At 40.5% G+C, this 22,278-nt stretch overlaps 1 protein-coding gene across 1 annotated transcript in view; it reads left to right on the top strand.

Annotated features, from left to right (window-relative positions):
* The window catches only part of zanl (zonadhesin, like), a 45,421-nt gene that overhangs the window by 5,273 nt on the left and 17,870 nt on the right, over positions 1 to 22,278 (top strand). The window contains exons 12-77 of the mRNA XM_053681359.1: positions 54 to 195; positions 355 to 599; positions 713 to 861; positions 1,448 to 1,576; positions 1,690 to 1,828; positions 1,933 to 2,074; positions 2,263 to 2,459; positions 2,550 to 2,688; positions 2,805 to 2,921; positions 3,173 to 3,297; positions 3,673 to 3,818; positions 3,965 to 4,108; positions 4,205 to 4,312; positions 4,479 to 4,648; positions 4,896 to 5,098; positions 5,284 to 5,428; positions 5,672 to 5,755; positions 5,838 to 6,031; positions 6,119 to 6,260; positions 6,420 to 6,664; positions 6,778 to 6,926; positions 7,511 to 7,639; positions 7,753 to 7,891; positions 7,996 to 8,137; positions 8,326 to 8,522; positions 8,613 to 8,751; positions 8,868 to 8,984; positions 9,236 to 9,360; positions 9,680 to 9,825; positions 9,976 to 10,119; positions 10,216 to 10,323; positions 10,490 to 10,659; positions 10,907 to 11,109; positions 11,279 to 11,423; positions 11,667 to 11,750; positions 11,833 to 12,026; positions 12,114 to 12,255; positions 12,415 to 12,659; positions 12,773 to 12,921; positions 13,488 to 13,616; positions 13,730 to 13,868; positions 13,973 to 14,114; positions 14,303 to 14,499; positions 14,590 to 14,728; positions 14,845 to 14,961; positions 15,213 to 15,337; positions 15,714 to 15,859; positions 16,008 to 16,151; positions 16,248 to 16,355; positions 16,522 to 16,691; positions 16,939 to 17,141; positions 17,311 to 17,455; positions 17,699 to 17,782; positions 17,865 to 18,058; positions 18,146 to 18,287; positions 18,447 to 18,691; positions 18,805 to 18,953; positions 19,520 to 19,648; positions 19,762 to 19,900; positions 20,005 to 20,146; positions 20,335 to 20,531; positions 20,622 to 20,760; positions 20,877 to 20,993; positions 21,245 to 21,369; positions 21,746 to 21,891; positions 22,042 to 22,185. Of these exons, the coding sequence (XP_053537334.1) occupies positions 54 to 195; positions 355 to 599; positions 713 to 861; positions 1,448 to 1,576; positions 1,690 to 1,828; positions 1,933 to 2,074; positions 2,263 to 2,459; positions 2,550 to 2,688; positions 2,805 to 2,921; positions 3,173 to 3,297; positions 3,673 to 3,818; positions 3,965 to 4,108; positions 4,205 to 4,312; positions 4,479 to 4,648; positions 4,896 to 5,098; positions 5,284 to 5,428; positions 5,672 to 5,755; positions 5,838 to 6,031; positions 6,119 to 6,260; positions 6,420 to 6,664; positions 6,778 to 6,926; positions 7,511 to 7,639; positions 7,753 to 7,891; positions 7,996 to 8,137; positions 8,326 to 8,522; positions 8,613 to 8,751; positions 8,868 to 8,984; positions 9,236 to 9,360; positions 9,680 to 9,825; positions 9,976 to 10,119; positions 10,216 to 10,323; positions 10,490 to 10,659; positions 10,907 to 11,109; positions 11,279 to 11,423; positions 11,667 to 11,750; positions 11,833 to 12,026; positions 12,114 to 12,255; positions 12,415 to 12,659; positions 12,773 to 12,921; positions 13,488 to 13,616; positions 13,730 to 13,868; positions 13,973 to 14,114; positions 14,303 to 14,499; positions 14,590 to 14,728; positions 14,845 to 14,961; positions 15,213 to 15,337; positions 15,714 to 15,859; positions 16,008 to 16,151; positions 16,248 to 16,355; positions 16,522 to 16,691; positions 16,939 to 17,141; positions 17,311 to 17,455; positions 17,699 to 17,782; positions 17,865 to 18,058; positions 18,146 to 18,287; positions 18,447 to 18,691; positions 18,805 to 18,953; positions 19,520 to 19,648; positions 19,762 to 19,900; positions 20,005 to 20,146; positions 20,335 to 20,531; positions 20,622 to 20,760; positions 20,877 to 20,993; positions 21,245 to 21,369; positions 21,746 to 21,891; positions 22,042 to 22,185 (9,968 nt within the window). The remainder of the gene's footprint in view (positions 1 to 53; positions 196 to 354; positions 600 to 712; positions 862 to 1,447; positions 1,577 to 1,689; positions 1,829 to 1,932; positions 2,075 to 2,262; positions 2,460 to 2,549; positions 2,689 to 2,804; positions 2,922 to 3,172; positions 3,298 to 3,672; positions 3,819 to 3,964; positions 4,109 to 4,204; positions 4,313 to 4,478; positions 4,649 to 4,895; positions 5,099 to 5,283; positions 5,429 to 5,671; positions 5,756 to 5,837; positions 6,032 to 6,118; positions 6,261 to 6,419; positions 6,665 to 6,777; positions 6,927 to 7,510; positions 7,640 to 7,752; positions 7,892 to 7,995; positions 8,138 to 8,325; positions 8,523 to 8,612; positions 8,752 to 8,867; positions 8,985 to 9,235; positions 9,361 to 9,679; positions 9,826 to 9,975; positions 10,120 to 10,215; positions 10,324 to 10,489; positions 10,660 to 10,906; positions 11,110 to 11,278; positions 11,424 to 11,666; positions 11,751 to 11,832; positions 12,027 to 12,113; positions 12,256 to 12,414; positions 12,660 to 12,772; positions 12,922 to 13,487; positions 13,617 to 13,729; positions 13,869 to 13,972; positions 14,115 to 14,302; positions 14,500 to 14,589; positions 14,729 to 14,844; positions 14,962 to 15,212; positions 15,338 to 15,713; positions 15,860 to 16,007; positions 16,152 to 16,247; positions 16,356 to 16,521; positions 16,692 to 16,938; positions 17,142 to 17,310; positions 17,456 to 17,698; positions 17,783 to 17,864; positions 18,059 to 18,145; positions 18,288 to 18,446; positions 18,692 to 18,804; positions 18,954 to 19,519; positions 19,649 to 19,761; positions 19,901 to 20,004; positions 20,147 to 20,334; positions 20,532 to 20,621; positions 20,761 to 20,876; positions 20,994 to 21,244; positions 21,370 to 21,745; positions 21,892 to 22,041; positions 22,186 to 22,278) is intronic.

The raw sequence follows: 22,278 nt of genomic DNA, 5'->3' as shown, positions 1-22,278 counted from the left end.
ACATTCAGCCCTGAAGCAGCACTATTCATTCTGTACGTGTCATTTTGTTTCAGCCGGGAGAGATTGTCTTTGGCAATGGCTGCTCCAAGCTGTGTCGCTGTGCAGGCAATTATACCTTGGACTGTGTGGACAACACCTGTGACCCCACAGAAGAATGTCGGCAAGTGGGAGGGATCCATGGCTGCTATCCTAAAGGTGCCGTGTAAAACTTACTTACAATGATGTTATTGAATTATATCACCTTTGTCAGATGTTTAATGTTGGAAAATAAAAAAGCTACTTCATGAAGTCTGTTTAATGTTTTATATTCTAGGTTATTTAGATTTTCAACACTTGTTTATCTTTTCCATGTAGACACCTCGACTTGTATCGCCACATCTGATCCACACTACACCACCTTTGATAAGCGGTACTATGACTTCATGGGCAACTGCACTTACTTAATGTCAGAGCCATGCAACAGCACAGACGTGCCTCACTTCGCTGTCTATGCTGACAATGAGAATCGCTACAACATTCCCACAGTCAGTTATGTGAGTGCTGTCCATGTCCATGTTCAGGGAGTGAAGGTGTCCATCCTGAAAGGAGGAGTTGTGCAGGTGAGGAAACAGAGAGTGAATCACTGCGGAACATAAAGGAAGTGTAAATCTGGTTTCTGCAGCAATGTTGTAAGAAAGTAATTTTTTGAATACTCTTCTCCATCTGTTCTCAGGTGAATGGAACCAAAGTGAACATACCAATGAGCCCCGCTCCTGGTGTGGACATCTTCAAACGGGGGACACTCTACACAGTGTCCATGAACTTTGGTGTGACAGTTCGTTATGATGGAAACCACCATATGGACATCAAAGTTATCAAAGAGTGAGTGTTGTGTTACACTGATAATGATGAATGTCCTGTTAGTATAGTGTACAGCTGGCAGGCCCAAATAATTCTCTGACAGAAATCCATTTGTGACCAAAACTGCATTTTCAGTTCAACTTTAAAAAAAAAAAAAAAAGAAAAGAAAAAAATATTAACCTATTTGCAGACAATCCAATAATACAATAATACCCACATCATGTGTATCAGACCAGTCATCAACCTTTTAAGATTTTCCAGCTTATTGTTTTATCTTAAGCACTAACTAATCTGCCATTTTGTGTGTATTAATGAGTAAATTGAACCTTTTTTCACAATAATTTTATAGATTAGCTTTAGCATCACACACTCGTAGGAGTGGCATGAACTTTACAATATGAGAAGCACAATAGGGCACACTTATCATGTTTATCATAATAATGTGAATATAGCCTATGGCTAAATTTTGGCTTGAACAAACCTTAATTGTTCCACCTATTAAGGCTACACTATAGCTCTAATTGTTGTAATTAAATATGATTTGCTTGTGTTTGTGTGTGTGTGTGTGTGTGTGTGTGTGTGTGTGTGTGTGTGTGTGTGTGTGCAGCTATCAGGACAAGCTTTGTGGCCTGTGTGGAGACTATAATGGCAACATTAAGGATGACTTCCGTACCCCCACCGGTGAACTGGTCAACAGTCCAACTGAGTTTGGCAACAGCTGGAACACAGACCCTGAGTGAGTCGTTGGTTTTGTAGTGTGTATATATACAGGGATTGAGTATTCCTTATCCTCTCCGTTGTCTGTACAGTGACAGAGGAGTAACAAGTCCATTTCCATTTCCATTTCAGCTGCAATAAACGCCCAGTTCCCCCAACCCCCGAATGCACAGACACAGAAAAAGACCTTTATGAGAGTCCTGCTTACTGTGGAATCATATTGGACAGCAAAGGCCCGTTTGCTGTCTGTCACCCAAAAGTCAATCCTAATGTGAGTAAATTAGACCAGACTGTTTACAGCTGAGCAGAAGACTAATTTATTCTTATAAAAGTAATACTGTGCCCTTTGTTTCAATTGTGTGTTTTTTTGTGTAGAGTTTCTTCCAAAACTGTGTGTTTGACCTGTGTGCATTGGGTGGCCCTCACTCTGCATTGTGTGAAGCGATTGAAGCCTACGTAAACGAGTGTCAGGACCGCGGCGTCCTCATCGGACCCTGGAGAAACAGTACCTTCTGCCGTGAGTCTCAAAGAAATCTTAAATAAAAACACTCATTTCCACTTTAATAAACACATGTTTCTTTACCTGTTTACTAATACTACTTTCAAATGTTAGGGAAATAGAAGTGTATGCATATGCAGCATGTATCATTTTATAATTTTTAAACAAGTTGATATACTACAGTAACATTTTGTGTTTTTCTTTAGCTCTTGCATGCCCAGCCAACAGCCACTACAACTCCTGCATGACTCCTTGCCAGCCCTCCTGTAACCCTCTTTCACCCAGTCACTGCACTGGACCCTGTACTGAGGGGTGTGTGTGTGACCCTGGATATTTACTCAGTGGGGACAAGTGTGTGAAGACAGACACATGTGGCTGCACACATAATGGACAATATTACCAGGTGAGTGAGTCAGTATTTCTTTGCCAAGTCAGCCAATGAGTTCATTGTACAGTTCTCTAAAATATTCTTCCTTCTGTCCCTGTATGCTAGCCTGGGGACAAGTTCTACACCAAGGACTGTGAGCTGCTGTGCAGATGTGATCCTCCATTCGTCACGTGCAGTGCTGCTGAATGTCCTCCCATGCAGCAGTGTGGTGTGCAGGGAGGAGAAATAGGATGCTACCCAGTTGGTTAGTACTTCTATACGGTATAATATTTTATAATGTATTTTTTCAGGACAGTGATGCACTTTAGTAAAAGAGTGTGTGTAAGTGTGTGAATCCATCTATGCTCTATTGCCAACTAGACTCGCAGGACTGTGTTATTTCTGGTGACCCGCATTACAACACCTTTGATGGTAAATTCTACACCTTCATGGGTACCTGCACCTACACACTGGCCCGCACCTGCAGAAACAACACTGGTGAGTTGTTTCCATCCTTGTAATCTGAATGATAGACTACAGTGTAGGATTGTAAGATGTCTTCATAAGAATAACATATACATTTATTTATTTGAATTTTACCTCATTTGAAAATGTGTACAAGTCTTGTAATCACATCTTATATAGGTTGTCTACTCTATTTAAAATCCATAAAGAATGCTTTTGAATATTTTTTAACATTTTGGCATGTATCAAGTTGATAGTTTTTAGCCAATATCATGTGTTTACAGGCCCCTGGTTCTCTGTGGAGGGAAAGAATGAAGAAAGAGGAATATCTGGTGTGTCATACCTCAGGAAGTTGTATGTGACTGTCAGTGGCATCACTGTGACGATGATGAAGAGCAGAAACACTCTGGTCAGTTTGAACTGTTAAATATAAAAAGTTTTACTTGTTATTATTTTTTAAGTCTTTCGTTTGATATGTGTTTGAATTTAATCCCTTGTTATTCCCATTAAGTTGTTTAGCATTACCAACATGAATGAAAATTTAAAGCTCTGTTTTCCCCCCTTTCTATTCCGTTAGTCTATTCATATTATCCTTCCTTTGTTATATTAATTTCTGATCTGCTAGCCTGGTACATATATGCATTTTATATACATTTCCCAGACTGGACTCATAAAGTGTATTAAAACTTACATTTTGCATTGCTTATTCTGTTCCTTAAATTAGCCCTGCTTTTGTAAAGGCTGTTTCTATGTCTAATTCTATTTTGTTCTTCCACCACTGCAGGTGAACGGTCGTAAAGTATCTCTACCCCACTCTCCCTCTCCTCTAATCTCTTTAACTTCAGCTGGGCAGTATGTTATCCTCACCACTCCTTTTGGTCTGGAGGTGCGCTGGGATGGCAACCACTACGCTAAGATCACTGTGCCCAGGTATTGCATTTACCAACTTTCCCAAGAAGTTGTCTCTTAGGAGCACTGAGGGTTATAAGGCAAAAAGTCTTTAAGACGATGAACGATAATCCTTATAATCTCTCTCTCTCTCTCCCTCTCTCTCTCTCTCTCTCTCTCTCTCTCAGTACTTACTATGATCAGATGTGTGGATTGTGTGGAGACTACAACGGAAACCCCAACAACGATTTTACGAAGCCAGACGGTTCCTTGGCTGGAAGCTCAGATCAGTTCAGCAACAGCTGGCAAACTGATAAAGATGAAGATGAAACGTTAGTCCATTCTATTGTTTCACTTTTCCTCTTATTGTTTATTGGCTTCTTTTTAATGGCTTCAGTGGATAGCCTATTTTCTTAATTTATTTTTAGGTGCAAGCCTGATCTCACACCTGACCCACCATGTCAACCAAGTCTTGAGGCTGAAGTGTCTAAACCAGAGAAATGTGGGAAAATCAATGACACCAGAGGACCATTCAGGTGAGCAAATCTTATATATAAGATTAGATTAGTCGGATTTTAACACAGATATCAGTAATCCAAAAAAGTTATTCATTGTTTTTTAACCCACTTACGGTGACTGTTAACATATTGTATATTCATTTCTCTCTCATCCTCTATATCTCCCCAACATACTTTTTAACAGTGATTGTATAAAGCTAGTGGACCCTCTGCCGTACTTCCAGAGCTGTGTGTTTGATATGTGCCGCTATAATGGACTGCTGCAGACTCTGTGTGACCAGCTCCAGGCTTATACTGATGCCTGTCTCAGTGCAGGAGCTCCAGTGCACCAGTGGAGGGAGCCAGACTTCTGCCGTGAGTCTCACTGGACAGCACTGTTCAGAAACACAAATACACACACCCACATTCAGTGACATTTTGCCCAGTTTGCTGAAATGAAGGCTTTTTGTATGGATATACAATATTTTGACTTATTTCCACTTTGATTTTTGTGAACTAACAATATAAGTATATGAAAGACAAGTAAAGCAAATATGCTATAGACTTCAATGTTTTTCTTCCTCTTGCAGTAGTTAGATTTTTTTCTCTTTTTTCTCCACAGCTCTGGTTTGTCCGCCTAACAGCCACTACTCTATGTGTGTGAGTTCATGCCCAGAGACGTGTGTTGGTGTGAGCGGCCCACCTGGCTGTGGACAGAAGTGTGTTGAAGGCTGCAAGTGTGACCCTGGCTTTGTCCTGAGCCACAACAAGTGTGTTCCTCTCAAAGACTGTGGCTGTGTGGACCCTGCTGGCTCCTACCACCCTGTTAGTTTTATACACACACACACACACACACACACACACACACACACACACACACACACACACACACACACACACTTGTAAACATATTGTATTAATGTACTGAGCTGAAATGCCTAACTGCATAAAATTGTGTTATATAATCACCTATTTCAAATTGACTAACAAGGTCTTTGTACATTGTCTAGGTGAATGAGAGCTGGTACCTGGAAGGCTGTGAACATCAGTGTGTGTGTGTAAGTGGAAGAAGAACCATTCTGTGCTCCAACACCAGTTGTTTACCTACAGAGACCTGCCAGCTGCTGGAGGGAGAGTACATCTGTAAACCGAATGGTACAAGAAATAACTACAGCACATACAATGTTTAAACTAATAAACTAATTATGTATTTAGACAAACTTTTTAATTTTCAAACATGGCAGCAGCTCACATAACAATTAACATAACAAGACAGACGATCAACATCTATTTAACTAATTTTAAACTAGCTACAATACAAATATACATTAACCTCTCTGCTTCCTCCCTTCTAACAACTTGTACCTGTAAATGAACCAACAACAAAACCCACAACAGCTCAACCATCAACACCAAAGCCCTCCACACCTCAGCCCACAACTCCAAAACCAAGTTCTCCTACAACACCAACAACACCGCCAGGTAAAAAATGATTATATTTTCCTCTCTACAGTATACAGAGCAATACAAACATGCTCTAACCACTTCTCCTGTCCACTAATAGTGAAGTGTCCTCCTGATGCTGAGTACATAGAGTGTGGTCCAGCTTGCATTCCCAGCTGTAAAGAACCCTCCACCAACTGCACTGGCTCCTGTATCAGTGGCTGCTTCTGCAAGCCAGGTTTTGTGTTCCGGGGAAAAAGCTGTGTTCCCATTGAAAAGTGTGGATGTCTGGATGAAGATAATAACTACTACGAGGTAAATACAATTCACAGTTGTTTATGGCAAATCTACATTCAGCCCTGAAGCAGCACTATTCATTCTGTACGTGTCATTTTGTTTCAGCCGGGAGAGATTGTCTTTGGCAATGGCTGCTCCAAGCTGTGTCGCTGTGCAGGCAATTATACCTTGGACTGTGTGGACAACACCTGTGACCCCACAGAAGAATGTCGGCAAGTGGGAGGGATCCATGGCTGCTATCCTAAAGGTGCCGTGTAAAACTTACTTACAATGATGTTATTGAATTATATCACCTTTGTCAGATGTTTAATGTTGGAAAATAAAAAAGCTACTTCACGAAGTCTGTTTAATGTTTTATATTCTATGTTATTTAGATTTTCAACACTTGTTTATCTTTTCCATGTAGACACCTCGACTTGTATCGCCACATCTGATCCACACTACACCACCTTTGATAAGCGGTACTATGACTTCATGGGCAACTGCACTTACTTAATGTCAGAGCCATGCAACAGCACAGACGTGCCTCACTTCGCTGTCTATGCTGACAATGAGAATCGCTACAACATTCCCACAGTCAGTTATGTGAGTGCTGTCCATGTCCATGTTCAGGGAGTGAAGGTGTCCATCCTGAAAGGAGGAGTTGTGCAGGTGAGGAAACAGAGAGTGAATCACTGCGGAACATAAAGGAAGTGTAAATCTGGTTTCTGCAGCAATGTTGTAAGAAAGTAATTTTTTGAATACTCTTCTCCATCTGTTCTCAGGTGAATGGAACCAAAGTGAACATACCAATGAGCCCCGCTCCTGGTGTGGACATCTTCAAACGGGGGACACTCTACACAGTGTCCATGAACTTTGGTGTGACAGTTCGTTATGATGGAAACCACCATATGGACATCAAAGTTATCAAAGAGTGAGTGTTGTGTTACACTGATAATGATGAATGTCCTGTTAGTATAGTGTACAGCTGGCAGGCCCAAATAATTCTCTGACAGAAATCCATTTGTGACCAAAACTGCATTTTCAGTTCAACTTAAAAAAAAAAGAAAAGAAAAAAATATTAACCTATTTGCAGACAATTCAATAATACAATAATACCCACATCATGTGTATCAGACCAGTCATCAACCTTTTAAGATTTTCCAGCTTATTGTTTTATCTTAAGCACTAACTAATCTGCCATTTTGTGTGTATTAATGAGTAAATTGAACCTTTTTTCACAATAATTTTATAGATTAGCTTTAGCATCACACACTCGTAGGAGTGGCATGAACTTTATAATATGAGAAGCACAATAGGGCACACTTATCATGTTTATCATAATAATGTGAATATAGCCTATGGCTAAATTTTGGCTTGAACAAACCTTAATTGTTCCACTCTATTAAGGCTACACTATAGCTCTAATTGTTGTAATTAAATATGATTTGCTTGTGTTTGTGTGTGTGTGTGTGTGTGTGTGTGTGTGTGTGTGTGTGTGTGTGTGTGTGTGTGCAGCTATCAGGACAAGCTTTGTGGCCTGTGTGGAGACTATAATGGCAACATTAAGGATGACTTCCGTACCCCCACCGGTGAACTGGTCAACAGTCCAACTGAGTTTGGCAACAGCTGGAACACAGACCCTGAGTGAGTCGTTGGTTTTGTAGTGTGTATATATACAGGGATTGAGTATTCCTTATCCTCTCCGTTGTCTGTACAGTGACAGAGGAGTAACAAGTCCATTTCCATTTCCATTTCAGCTGCAATAAACGCCCAGTTCCCCCAACCCCCGAATGCACAGACACAGAAAAAGACCTTTATGAGAGTCCTGCTTACTGTGGAATCATATTGGACAGCAAAGGCCCGTTTGCTGTCTGTCACCCAAAAGTCAATCCTAATGTGAGTAAATTAGACCAGACTGTTTACAGCTGAGCAGAAGACTAATTTATTCTTATAAAAGTAATACTGTGCCCTTTGTTTCAATTGTGTGTTTTTTTGTGTAGAGTTTCTTCCAAAACTGTGTGTTTGACCTGTGTGCATTGGGTGGCCCTCACTCTGCATTGTGTGAAGCGATTGAAGCCTACGTAAACGAGTGTCAGGACCGCGGCGTCCTCATCGGACCCTGGAGAAACAGTACCTTCTGCCGTGAGTCTCAAAGAAATCTTAAATAAAAACACTCATTTCCACTTTAATAAACACATGTTTCTTTACCTGTTTACTAATACTACTTTCAAATGTTAGGGAAATAGAAGTGTATGCATATGCAGCATGTATCATTTTATAATTTTTAAACAAGTTGATATACTACAGTAACATTTTGTGTTTTTCTTTAGCTCTTGCATGCCCAGCCAACAGCCACTACAACTCCTGCATGACTCCTTGCCAGCCCTCCTGTAACCCTCTTTCACCCAGTCACTGCACTGGACCCTGTACTGAGGGGTGTGTGTGTGACCCTGGATATTTACTCAGTGGGGACAAGTGTGTGAAGACAGACACATGTGGCTGCACACATAATGGACAATATTACCAGGTGAGTGAGTCAGTATTTCTTTGCCAAGTCAGCCAATGAGTTCATTGTACAGTTCTCTAAAATATTCTTCCTTCTGTCCCTGTATGCTAGCCTGGGGACAAGTTCTACACCAAGGACTGTGAGCTGCTGTGCAGATGTGATCCTCCATTCGTCACGTGCAGTGCTGCTGAATGTCCTCCCATGCAGCAGTGTGGTTTGCAGGGAGGAGAAATAGGATGCTACCCAGTTGGTTAGTACTTCTATACGGTATAATTTTTTATAATGTATTTTTTCAGGACAGTGATGCACTTTAGTAAAAGAGTGTGTGTAAGTGTGTGAATCCATCTATGCTCTATTGCCAACTAGACTCGCAGGACTGTGTTATTTCTGGTGACCCGCATTACAACACCTTTGATGGTAAATTCTACACCTTCATGGGTACCTGCACCTACACACTGGCCCGCACCTGCAGAAACAACACTGGTGAGTTGTTTCCATCCTTGTAATCTGAATGATAGACTACAGTGTAGGATTGTAAGATGTCTTCATAAGAATAACATATACATTTATTTATTTGAATTTTACCTCATTTGAAAATGTGTACAAGTCTTGTAATCACATCTTATATAGGTTGTCTACTCTATTTAAAATCCATAAAAAATGCTTTTGAATATTTTTTAACATTTTGGCATGTTTCAAGTTGATAGTTTTTAGCCAATATCATGTGTTTACAGGCCCCTGGTTCTCTGTGGAGGGAAAGAATGAAGAAAGAGGAATATCTGGTGTGTCATACCTCAGGAAGTTGTATGTGACTGTCAGTGGCATCACTGTGACGATGATGAAGAGCAGAAACACTCTGGTCAGTTTGAACTGTTAAATATAAAAAGTTTTACTTGTTATTATTTTTTAAGTCTTTCGTTTGATATGTGTTTGAATTTAATCCCTTGTTATTCCCCTTTCTATTCCGTTAGTCTATTCATATTATCCTTCCTTTGTTATATTAATTTCTGATCTGCTAGCCTGGTACATATATGCATTTTATATACATTTCCCAGACTGGACTCATAAAGTGTATTAAAACTTACATTTTGCATTGCTTATTCTGTTCCTTAAATTAGCCCTGCTTTTGTAAAGGCTGTTTCTATGTCTAATTCTATTTTGTTCTTCCACCACTGCAGGTGAACGGTCGTAAAGTATCTCTACCCCACTCTCCCTCTCCTCTAATCTCTTTAACTTCAGCTGGGCAGTATGTTATCCTCACCACTCCTTTTGGTCTGGAGGTGCGCTGGGATGGCAACCACTACGCTAAGATCACTGTGCCCAGGTATTGCATTTACCAACTTTCCCAAGAAGTCGTCTCTTAGGAGCACTGAGGGTTATAAGGCAAAAAGTCTTTAAGACGATGAACAATAATCCTTATAATCTCTCTCTCTCTCTAACTCTCTCTCTCCCTCTCTCTCTCTCTCTCTCTCAGTACTTACCATGATCAGATGTGTGGATTGTGTGGAGACTACAACGGAAACCCCAACAACGATTTTACGAAGCCAGACGGTTCCTTGGCTGGAAGCTCAGATCAGTTCGGCAACAGCTGGCAAACTGATAAAGATGAAGATGAAACGTTAGTCCATTCTATTGTTTCACTTTTCCTCTTATTGTTTATTGGCTTCTTTTTAATGGCTTCAGTGGATAGCCTATTTTCTTAATTTATTTTTAGGTGCAAGCCTGATCTCACACCTGACCCACCATGTCAACCAAGTCTTGAGGCTGAAGTGTCTAAACCAGAGAAATGTGGGAAAATCAATGACACCAGAGGACCATTCAGGTGAGCAAATCTTATATATAAGATTAGATTAGTCGGATTTTAACACAGATATCAGTAATCCAAAAAAGTTATTCATTGTTTTTTAACCCACTTACGGTGACTGTTAACATATTGTATATTCATTTCTCTCTCATCCTCTATATCTCCCCAACATACTTTTTAACAGTGATTGTATAAAGCTAGTGGACCCTCTGCCGTACTTCCAGAGCTGTGTGTTTGATATGTGCCGCTATAATGGACTGCTGCAGACTCTGTGTGACCAGCTCCAGGCTTATACTGATGCCTGTCTCAGTGCAGGAGCTCCAGTGCACCAGTGGAGGGAGCCAGACTTCTGCCGTGAGTCTCACTGGACAGCACTGTTCAGAAACACAAATACACACACCCGCATTCAGTGACATTTTGCCCAGTTTGCTGAAATGAAGGCTTTTTGTCTGGATATACAATATTTTGACTTATTTCCACTTTGATTTTTGTGAACTAACAATATAAGTATATGAAAGACAAGTAAAGCAAATATGCTATAGACTTCAATGTTTTTCTTCCTCTTGTAGTAGTTAGATTTTTTTCTCTTTTTTCTCCACAGCTCTGGTTTGTCCGCCTAACAGCCACTACTCTATGTGTGTGAGTTCATGCCCAGAGACGTGTGTTGGTGTGAGCGGCCCACCTGGCTGTGGACAGAAGTGTGTTGAAGGCTGCAAGTGTGACCCTGGCTTTGTCCTGAGCCACAACAAGTGTGTTCCTCTCAAAGACTGTGGCTGTGTGGACCCTGCTGGCTCCTACCACCCTGTTAGTTTTATACACACACACACACACACACACACACACACACACACACACACACACACTTGTAAACATATTGTATTAATGTACTGAGCTGAAATTCCTAACTGCATAAAATTGTGTTATATAATCACCTATTTCAAATTGACTAACAAGGTCTTTGTACATTGTCTAGGTGAATGAGAGCTGGTACCTGGAAGGCTGTGAACATCAGTGTGTGTGTGTAAGTGGAAGAAGAACCATTCTGTGCTCCAACACCAGTTGTTTACCTACAGAGACCTGCCAGCTGCTGGAGGGAGAGTACATCTGTAAACCGAATGGTACGAGAAATAACTACAGCACATACAATGTTTAAACTAATAAACTAATTATGTATTTAGACAAACTTTTTAATTTTCAAACATGGCAGCAGCTCACATAACAATTAACATAACAAGACAGACGATCAACATCTATTTAACTAATTTTAAACTAGCTACAATACAAATATACATTAACCTCTCTGATTCCTCCCTTCTAACAATTTGTACCTGTAAATGAACCAACAACAAAACCCACAACAGCTCAACCATCAACACCAAAGCCCTCCACACCTCAGCCCACAACTCCAAAACCAAGTTCTCCTACAACACCAACAACACCGCCAGGTAAAAAATGGTTATATTTTCCTCTCTACAGTATACAGAGCAATACAAACATGCTCTAACCACTTCTCCTGTCCACTAATAGTGAAGTGTCCTCCTGATGCTGAGTACATAGAGTGTGGTCCAGCTTGCATTCCCAGCTGTAAAGAACCCTCCACCAACTGCACTGGCTCCTGTATCAGTGGCTGCTTCTGCAAGCCAGGTTTTGTGTTCCGGGGAAAAAGCTGTGTTCCCATTGAAAAGTGTGGATGTCTGGATGAACATAATAACTACTACGAGGTAAATACAATTCACAGTTGTTTATGGCAAATCTACATTCAGCCCTGAAGCAGCACTATTCATTCTGTACGTGTCATTTTGTTTCAGCCGGGAGAGATTGTCTTTGGCAATGGCTGCTCCAAGCTGTGTCGCTGTGCAGGCAATTATACCTTGGACTGTGTGGACAACACCTGTGACCCCACAGAAGAATGTCGGCAAGTGGGAGGGATCCATGGCTGCTATCCTAAAGGTGCCGTGTAAAACTTACTTACAATGATGTTATTGAATTATATCACCTTTGTCAGATGTTTAATGTTGGAAAATAAAAAAGCTACTTCATGAAGTCTGTTTAATGTTTTATATTCTATGTTATTTAGATTTTCAACACTTGTTTATCTTTTCCATGTAGACACCTCGACTTGTATCGCCACATCTGATCCACACTACACCACCTTTGATAAGCGGTACTATGACTTCATGGGCAACTGCACTTACTTAATGTCAGAGCCATGCAACAGCACAGACGTGCCTCACTTCGCTGTCTATGCTGACAATGAGAATCGCTACAACATTCCCACAGTCAGTTATGTGAGTGCTGTCCATGTCCATGTTCAGGGAGTGAAGGTGTCCATCCTGAAAGGAGGAGTTGTGCAGGTGAGGAAACAGAGAGTGAATCACTGCGGAACATAAAGGAAGTGTAAATCTGGTTTCTGCAGCAATGTTGTAAGAAAGTAATTTTTTGAATACTCTTCTCCATCTGTTCTCAGGTGAATGGAACCAAAGTGAACATACCAATGAGCCCCGCTCCTGGTGTGGACATCTTCAAACGGGGGACACTCTACACAGTGTCCATGAACTTTGGTGTGACAGTTCGTTATGATGGAAACCACCATATGGACATCAAAGTTATCAAAGAGTGAGTGTTGTGTTACACTGATAATGATGAATGTCCTGTTAGTATAGTGTACAGCTGGCAGGCCCAAATAATTCTCTGACAGAAATCCATTTGTGACCAAAACTGCATTTTCAGTTCAACTTTAAAAAAAAAAAGAGAGAAAAGAAAAAAATATTAACCTATTTGCAGACAATCCAATAATACAATAATACCCACATCATGTGTATCAGACCAGTCATCAACCTTTTAAGATTTTCCAGCTTATTATTTTATCTTAAGCACTAACTAATCTGCCATTTTGTATGTATTAATGAGTAAATTGAACCTTTTTTCACAATAATTTTATAGATTAGCTTTAGCATCACACACTCGTAGGAGTGGCATGAACTTTACAATATGAGAAGCACAATAGGGAACACTTATCATGTTTATCATAATAATGTGAATATAGCCTATGGCTACATTTTGGCTTGAACAAACCTTAATTGTTCCACTCTATTAAGGCTACACTATAGCTCTAATTGTTGTAATTAAATATGATTTGCTTGTGTGTGTGTGTGTGTGTGTGTGTGTGTGTGTGTGTGCAGCTATCAGGACAAGCTTTGTGGCCTGTGTGGAGACTATAATGGCAACATTAAGGATGACTTCCGTACCCCCACCGGTGAACTGGTCAACAGTCCAACTGAGTTTGGCAACAGCTGGAACACAGACCCTGAGTGAGTCGTTGGTTTTGTAGTGTGTATATATACAGGGATTGAGTATTCCTTATCCTCTCCGTTGTCTGTACAGTGACAGAGGAGTAAAAAGTCCATTTCCATTTCCATTTCAGCTGCAATAAACGCCCAGTTCCCCCAACCCCCGAATGCACAGACACAGAAAAAGACCTTTATGAGAGTCCTGCTTACTGTGGAATCATATTGGACAGCAAAGGCCCGTTTGCTGTCTGTCACCCAAAAGTCAATCCTAATGTGAGTAAATTAGACCAGACTGTTTACAGCTGAGCAGAAGACTAATTTATTCTTATAAAAGTAATACTGTGCCCTTTGTTTCAATTGTGTGTTTTTTCGTGTAGAGTTTCTTCCAAAACTGTGTGTTTGACCTGTGTGCATTGGGTGGCCCTCACTCTGCATTGTGTGAAGCGATTGAAGCCTACGTAAACGAGTGTCAGGACCGCGGCGTCCTCATCGGACCCTGGAGAAACAGCACCTTCTGCCGTGAGTCTCAAAGAAATCTTAAATAAAAACACTCATTTCCACTTTAATAAACACATGTTTCTTTACCTGTTTACTAATACTACTTTCAAATGTTAGGGAAATAGAAGTGTATGCATATGCAGCATGTATCATTTTATAATTTTTAAACAAGTTGATATACTACAGTAACATTTTGTGTTTTTCTTTAGCTCTTGCATGCCCAGCCAACAGCCACTACAACTCCTGCATGACTCCTTGCCAGCCCTCCTGTAACCCTCTTTCACCCAGTCACTGCACTGGACCCTGTACTGAGGGGTGTGTGTGTGACCCTGGATATTTACTCAGTGGGGACAAGTGTGTGAAGGCAGACACATGTGGCTGCACACATAAAGGACAATATTACCAGGTGAGTGAGTCAGTATTTCTTTGCCAAGTCAGCCAATGAGTTCGTTGTACAGTTCTCTAAAATATTCTTCCTTCTGTCCCTGTATGCTAGCCTGGGGACAAGTTCTACACCAAGGACTGTGAGCTGCTGTGCAGATGTGATCCTCCATTCGTCACGTGCAGTGCTGCTGAATGTCCTCCCATGCAGCAGTGTGGTGTGCAGGGAGGAGAAATAGGATGCTACCCAGTTGGTTAGTACTTCTATACGGTATAATTTTTTATAATGTATTTTTTCAGGACAGTGATGCACTTTAGTAAAAGAGTGTGTGTAAGTGTGTGAATCCATCTATGCTCTATTCCCAACTAGACTCGCAGGACTGTGTTATTTCTGGTGACCCGCATTACAACACCTTTGATGGTCAATTCTACACCTTCATGGGTACCTGCACCTACACACTGGCCCGCACCTGCAGAAACAACACTGGTGAGTTGTTTCCATCCTTGTAATCTGAATGATAGACTACAGTGTAGGATTGTAAGATGTCTTCATAAGAATAACATATACATTTATTTATTTGAATTTTACCTCATCTGAAAATGTGTACAAGTCTTGTAATCACATCTTATATAGGTTGTCTACTCTATTTAAAATCCATAAAAAATGCTTTTGAATATTTTTTAACATTTTGGCATGTTTCAAGTTGATAGTTTTTAGCCAATATCATGTGTTTACAGGCCCCTGGTTCTCTGTGGAGGGAAAGAATGAAGAAAGAGGAATATCTGGTGTGTCATACCTCAGGAAGTTGTATGTGACTGTCAGTGGCATCACTGTGACGATGATGAAGAGCAGAAACACTCTGGTCAGTTTGAACTGTTAAATATAAAAAGTTTTACTTGTTATTATTTTTTAAGTCTTTCGTTTGATATGTGTTTGAATGTAATCCCTTGTTATTCCCATTAAGTTGTTTAGCATTACCAACATGAATGAAAATTTAAAGCTCTGTTTTTCCCCCCTTTCTATTCCGTTAGTCTATTCATATTATCCTTCCTTTGTTATATTAAATTCTGATCTGCTAGCCTGGTACATATATGCATTTTATATACATTTCCCAGACTGGACTCATAAAGTGTATTAAAACTTACATTTTGCATTGCTTATTCTGTTCCTTAAATTAGCCCTGCTTTTGTAAAGGCTGTTTCTATGTCTAATTCTATTTTGTTCTTCCACCACTGCAGGTGAACGGTCGTAAAGTATCTCTACCCCACTCTCCCTCTCCTCTAATCTCTTTAACTTCAGCTGGGCAGTATGTTATCCTCACCACTCCTTTTGGTCTGGAGGTGCGCTGGGATGGCAACCACTACGCTAAGATCACTGTGCCCAGGTATTGCATTTACCAACTTTCCCAAGAAGTTGTCTCTTAGGAGCACTGAGGGTTATAAGGCAAAAAGTCTTTAAGACGATGAACGATAATCCTTATAATCTCTCTCTCTCTCTCCCTCTCTCTCTCTCTCTCTCTCCCTCTCTCTCAGTACTTACTATGATCAGATGTGTGGATTGTGTGGAGACTACAACGGAAACCCCAACAACGATTTTACGAAGCCAGACGGTTCCTTGGCTGGAAGCTCAGATCAGTTCGGCAACAGCTGGCAAACTGATAAAGATGAAGATGAAACGTTAGTCCATTCTATTGTTTCACTTTTCCTCTTATTGTTTATTGGCTTCTTTTTAATGGCTTCAGTGGATAGCCTATTTTCTTAATTTATTTTTAGGTGCAAGCCTGATCTCACACCTGACCCACCATGTCAACCAAGTCTTGAGGCTGAAGTGTCTAAACCAGAGAAATGTGGGAAAATCAATGACACCAGAGGACCATTCAGGTGAGCAAATCTTATATATAAGATTAGATTAGTCGGATTTTAACACAGATATCAGTAATCCAAAAAAGTTATTCATTGTTTTTTAACCCACTTACGGTGACTGTTAACATATTGTATATTCATTTCTCTCTCATCCTCTATATCTCCCCAACATACTTTTTAACAGTGATTGTATAAAGCTAGTGGACCCTCTGCCGTACTTCCAGAGCTGTGTGTTTGATATGTGCCGCTATAATGGACTGCTGCAGACTCTGTGTGACCAGCTCCAGGCTTATACTGATGCCTGTCTCAGTGCAGGAGCTCCAGTGCACCAGTGGAGGGAGCCAGACTTCTGCCGTGAGTCTCACTGGACAGCACTGTTCAGAAACACAAATACACACACCCGCATTCAGTGACATTTTGCCCAGTTTGCTGAAATGAAGGCTTTTTGTCTGGATATACAATATTTTGACTTATTTCCACTTTGATTTTTGTGAACTAACAATATAAGTATATGAAAGACAAGTAAAGCAAATATGCTATAGACTTCAATGTTTTTCTTCCTCTTGTAGTAGTTAGATTTTTTTCTCTTTTTTCTCCACAGCTCTGGTTTGTCCGCCTAACAGCCACTACTCTATGTGTGTGAGTTCATGCCCAGAGACGTGTGTTGGTGTGAGCGGCCCACCTGGCTGTGGACAGAAGTGTGTTGAAGGCTGCAAGTGTGACCCTGGCTTTGTCCTGAGCCACAACAAGTGTGTTCCTCTCAAAGACTGTGGCTGTGTGGACCCTGCTGGCTCCTACCACCCTGTTAGTTTTATACACACACACACACACACACACACACACACACACACACACACACACACTTGTAAACATATTGTATTAATGTACTGAGCTGAAATTCCTAACTGCATAAAATTGTGTTATATAATCACCTATTTCAAATTGACTAACAAGGTCTTTGTACATTGTCTAGGTGAATGAGAGCTGGTACCTGGAAGGCTGTGAACATCAGTGTGTGTGTGTAAGTGGAAGAAGAACCATTCTGTGCTCCAACACCAGTTGTTTACCTACAGAGACCTGCCAGCTGCTGGAGGGAGAGTACATCTGTAAACCGAATGGTACGAGAAATAACTACAGCACATACAATGTTTAAACTAATAAACTAATTATGTATTTAGACAAACTTTTTAATTTTCAAACATGGCAGCAGCTCACATAACAATTAACATAACAAGACAGACGATCAACATCTATTTAACTAATTTTAAACTAGCTACAATACAAATATACATTAACCTCTCTGATTCCTCCCTTCTAACAATTTGTACCTGTAAATGAACCAACAACAAAACCCACAACAGCTCAACCATCAACACCAAAGCCCTCCACACCTCAGCCCACAACTCCAAAACCAAGTTCTCCTACAACACCAACAACACCGCCAGGTAAAAAATGGTTATATTTTCCTCTCTACAGTATACAGAGCAATACAAACATGCTCTAACCACTTCTCCTGTCCACTAATAGTGAAGTGTCCTCCTGATGCTGAGTACATAGAGTGTGGTCCAGCTTGCATTCCCAGCTGTAAAGAACCCTCCACCAACTGCACTGGCTCCTGTATCAGTGGCTGCTTCTGCAAGCCAGGTTTTGTGTTCCGGGGAAAAAGCTGTGTTCCCATTGAAAAGTGTGGATGTCTGGATGAACATAATAACTACTACGAGGTAAATACAATTCACAGTTGTTTATGGCAAATCTACATTCAGCCCTGAAGCAGCACTATTCATTCTGTACGTGTCATTTTGTTTCAGCCGGGAGAGATTGTCTTTGGCAATGGCTGCTCCAAGCTGTGTCGCTGTGCAGGCAATTATACCTTGGACTGTGTGGACAACACCTGTGACCCCACAGAAGAATGTCGGCAAGTGGGAGGGATCCATGGCTGCTATCCTAAAGGTGCCGTGTAAAACTTACTTACAATGATGTTATTGAATTATATCACCTTTGTCAGATGTTTAATGTTGGAAAATAAAAAAGCTACTTCATGAAGTCTGTTTAATGTTTTATATTCTAGGTTATTTAGATTTTCAACACTTGTTTATCTTTTCCATGTAGACACCTCGACTTGTATCGCCACATCTGATCCACACTACACCACCTTTGATAAGCGGTACTATGACTTCATGGGCAACTGCACTTACTTAATGTCAGAGCCATGCAACAGCACAGACGTGCCTCACTTCGCTGTCTATGCTGACAATGAGAATCGCTACAACATTCCCACAGTCAGTTATGTGAGTGCTGTCCATGTCCATGTTCAGGGAGTGAAGGTGTCCATCCTGAAAGGAGGAGTTGTGCAGGTGAGGAAACAGAGAGTGAATCACTGCGGAACATAAAGGAAGTGTAAATCTGGTTTCTGCAGCAATGTTGTAAGAAAGTAATTTTTTGAATACTCTTCTCCATCTGTTCTCAGGTGAATGGAACCAAAGTGAACATACCAATGAGCCCCGCTCCTGGTGTGGACATCTTCAAACGGGGGACACTCTACACAGTGTCCATGAACTTTGGTGTGACAGTTCGTTATGATGGAAACCACCATATGGACATCAAAGTTATCAAAGAGTGAGTGTTGTGTTACACTGATAATGATGAATGTCCTGTTAGTATAGTGTACAGCTGGCAGGCCCAAATAATTCTCTGACAGAAATCCATTTGTGACCAAAACTGCATTTTCAGTTCAACTTTAAAAAAAAAAAAAAAAAGAAAAGAAAAAAATATTAACCTATTTGCAGACAATCCAATAATACAATAATACCCACATCATGTGTATCAGACCAGTCATCAACCTTTTAAGATTTTCCAGCTTATTGTTTTATCTTAAGCACTAACTAATCTTCCATTTTGTATGTATTAATGAGTAAATTGAACCTTTTTTCACAATAATTTTATAGATTAGCTTTAGCATCACACACTCGTAGGAGTGGCATGAACTTTACAATATGAGAAGCACAATAGGGAACACTTATCATGTTTATCATAATAATGTGAATATAGCCTATGGCTAAATTTTGGCTTGAACAAACCTTAATTGTTCCACTCTATTAAGGCTACACTATAGCTCTAATTGTTGTAATTAAATATGATTTGCTTGTGTGTGTGTGTGTGTGTGTGTGTGTGTGTGTGTGCAGCTATCAGGACAAGCTTTGTGGCCTGTGTGGAGACTATAATGGCAACATTAAGGATGACTTCCGTACCCCCACCGGTGAACTGGTCAACAGTCCAACTGAGTTTGGCAACAGCTGGAACACAGACCCTGAGTGAGTCGTTGGTTTTGTAGTGTGTATATATACAGGGATTGAGTATTCCTTATCCTCTCCGTTGTCTGTACAGTGACAGAGGAGTAAAAAGTCCATTTCCATTTCCATTTCAGCTGCAATAAACGCCCAGTTCCCCCAACCCCCGAATGCACAGACACAGAAAAAGACCTTTATGAGAGTCCTGCTTACTGTGGAATCATATTGGACAGCAAAGGCCCGTTTGCTGTCTGTCACCCAAAAGTCAATCCTAATGTGAGTAAATTAGACCAGACTGTTTACAGCTGAGCAGAAGACTAATTTATTCTTATAAAAGTAATACTGTGCCCTTTGTTTCAATTGTGTGTTTTTTCGTGTAGAGTTTCTTCCAAAACTGTGTGTTTGACCTGTGTGCATTGGGTGGCCCTCACTCTGCATTGTGTGAAGCGATTGAAGCCTACGTAAACGAGTGTCAGGACCGCGGCGTCCTCATCGGACCCTGGAGAAACAGCACCTTCTGCCGTGAGTCTCAAAGAAATCTTAAATAAAAACACTCATTTCCACTTTAATAAACACATGTTTCTTTACCTGTTTACTAATACTACTTTCAAATGTTAGGGAAATAGAAGTGTATGCATATGCAGCATGTATCATTTTATAATTTTTAAACAAGTTGATATACTACAGTAACATTTTGTGTTTTTCTTTAGCTCTTGCATGCCCAGCCAACAGCCACTACAACTCCTGCATGACTCCTTGCCAGCCCTCCTGTAACCCTCTTTCACCCAGTCACTGCACTGGACCCTGTACTGAGGGGTGTGTGTGTGACCCTGGATATTTACTCAGTGGGGACAAGTGTGTGAAGGCAGACACATGTGGCTGCACACATAAAGGACAATATTACCAGGTGAGTGAGTCAGTATTTCTTTGCCAAGTCAGCCAATGAGTTCGTTGTACAGTTCTCTAAAATATTCTTCCTTCTGTCCCTGTATGCTAGCCTGGGGACAAGTTCTACACCAAGGACTGTGAGCTGCTGTGCAGATGTGATCCTCCATTCGTCACGTGCAGTGCTGCTGAATGTCCTCCCATGCAGCAGTGTGGTGTGCAGGGAGGAGAAATAGGATGCTACCCAGTTGGTTAGTACTTCTATACGGTATAATTTTTTATAATGTATTTTTTCAGGACAGTGATGCACTTTAGTAAAAGAGTGTGTGTAAGTGTGTGAATCCATCTATGCTCTATTCCCAACTAGACTCGCAGGACTGTGTTATTTCTGGTGACCCGCATTACAACACCTTTGATGGTCAATTCTACACCTTCATGGGTACCTGCACCTACACACTGGCCCGCACCTGCAGAAACAACACTGGTGAGTTGTTTCCATCCTTGTAATCAGAATGATAGACTACAGTGTAGGATTGTAAGATGTCTTCATAAGAATAACATATACATTTATTTATTTGAATTTTACCTCATCTGAAAATGTGTACAAGTCTTGTAATCACATCTTATATAGGTTGTCTACTCTATTTAAAATCCATAAAAAATGCTTTTGAATATTTTTTAACATTTTGGCATGTTTCAAGTTGATAGTTTTTAGCCAATATCATGTGTTTACAGGCCCCTGGTTCTCTGTGGAGGGAAAGAATGAAGAAAGAGGAATATCTGGTGTGTCATACCTCAGGAAGTTGTATGTGACTGTCAGTGGCATCACTGTGACGATGATGAAGAGCAGAAACACTCTGGTCAGTTTGAACTGTTAAATATAAAAAGTTTTACTTGTTATTATTTTTTAAGTCTTTCGTTTGATATGTGTTTGAATGTAATCCCTTGTTATTCCCATTAAGTTGTTTAGCATTACCAACATGAATGAAAATTTAAAGCTCTGTTTTTCCCCCCTTTCTATTCCGTTAGTCTATTCATATTATCCTTCCTTTGTTATATTAAATTCTGATCTGCTAGCCTGGTACATATATGCATTTTATATACATTTCCCAGACTGGACTCATAAAGTGTATTAAAACTTACATTTTGCATTGCTTATTCTGTTCCTTAAATTAGCCCTGCTTTTGTAAAGGCTGTTTCTATGTCTAATTCTATTTTGTTCTTCCACCACTGCAGGTGAACGGTCGTAAAGTATCTCTACCCCACTCTCCCTCTCCTCTAATCTCTTTAACTTCAGCTGGGCAGTATGTTATCCTCACCACTCCTTTTGGTCTGGAGGTGCGCTGGGATGGCAACCACTACGCTAAGATCACTGTGCCCAGGTATTGCATTTACCAACTTTCCCAAGAAGTTGTCTCTTAGGAGCACTGAGGGTTATAAGGCAAAAATTCTTTAAGACGATGAACGATAATCCTTATAATCTCTCTCTCTCTCTCCCTCTCTCTCTCTCTCTCTCTCTCTCTCTCTCTCAGTACTTACTATGATCAGATGTGTGGATTGTGTGGAGACTACAACGGAAACCCCAACAACGATTTTACGAAGCCAGACGGTTCCTTGGCTGGAAGCTCAGATCAGTTCGGCAACAGCTGGCAAACTGATAAAGATGAAGATGAAACGTTAGTCCATTCTATTGTTTCACTTTTCCTCTTATTGTTTATTGGCTTCTTTTTAATGGCTTCAGTGGATAGCCTATTTTCTTAATTTATTTT

This window comes from Ictalurus punctatus, chromosome 7 (assembly GCF_001660625.3).
Source record: "Ictalurus punctatus breed USDA103 chromosome 7, Coco_2.0, whole genome shotgun sequence".
In the NCBI taxonomy this organism is placed as follows: Eukaryota; Metazoa; Chordata; class Actinopteri; order Siluriformes; family Ictaluridae; genus Ictalurus; species Ictalurus punctatus.
The sequence above is the reverse complement of the archived record's forward strand: the minus strand, read 5'-3'. Positions and strand labels throughout refer to the sequence as shown.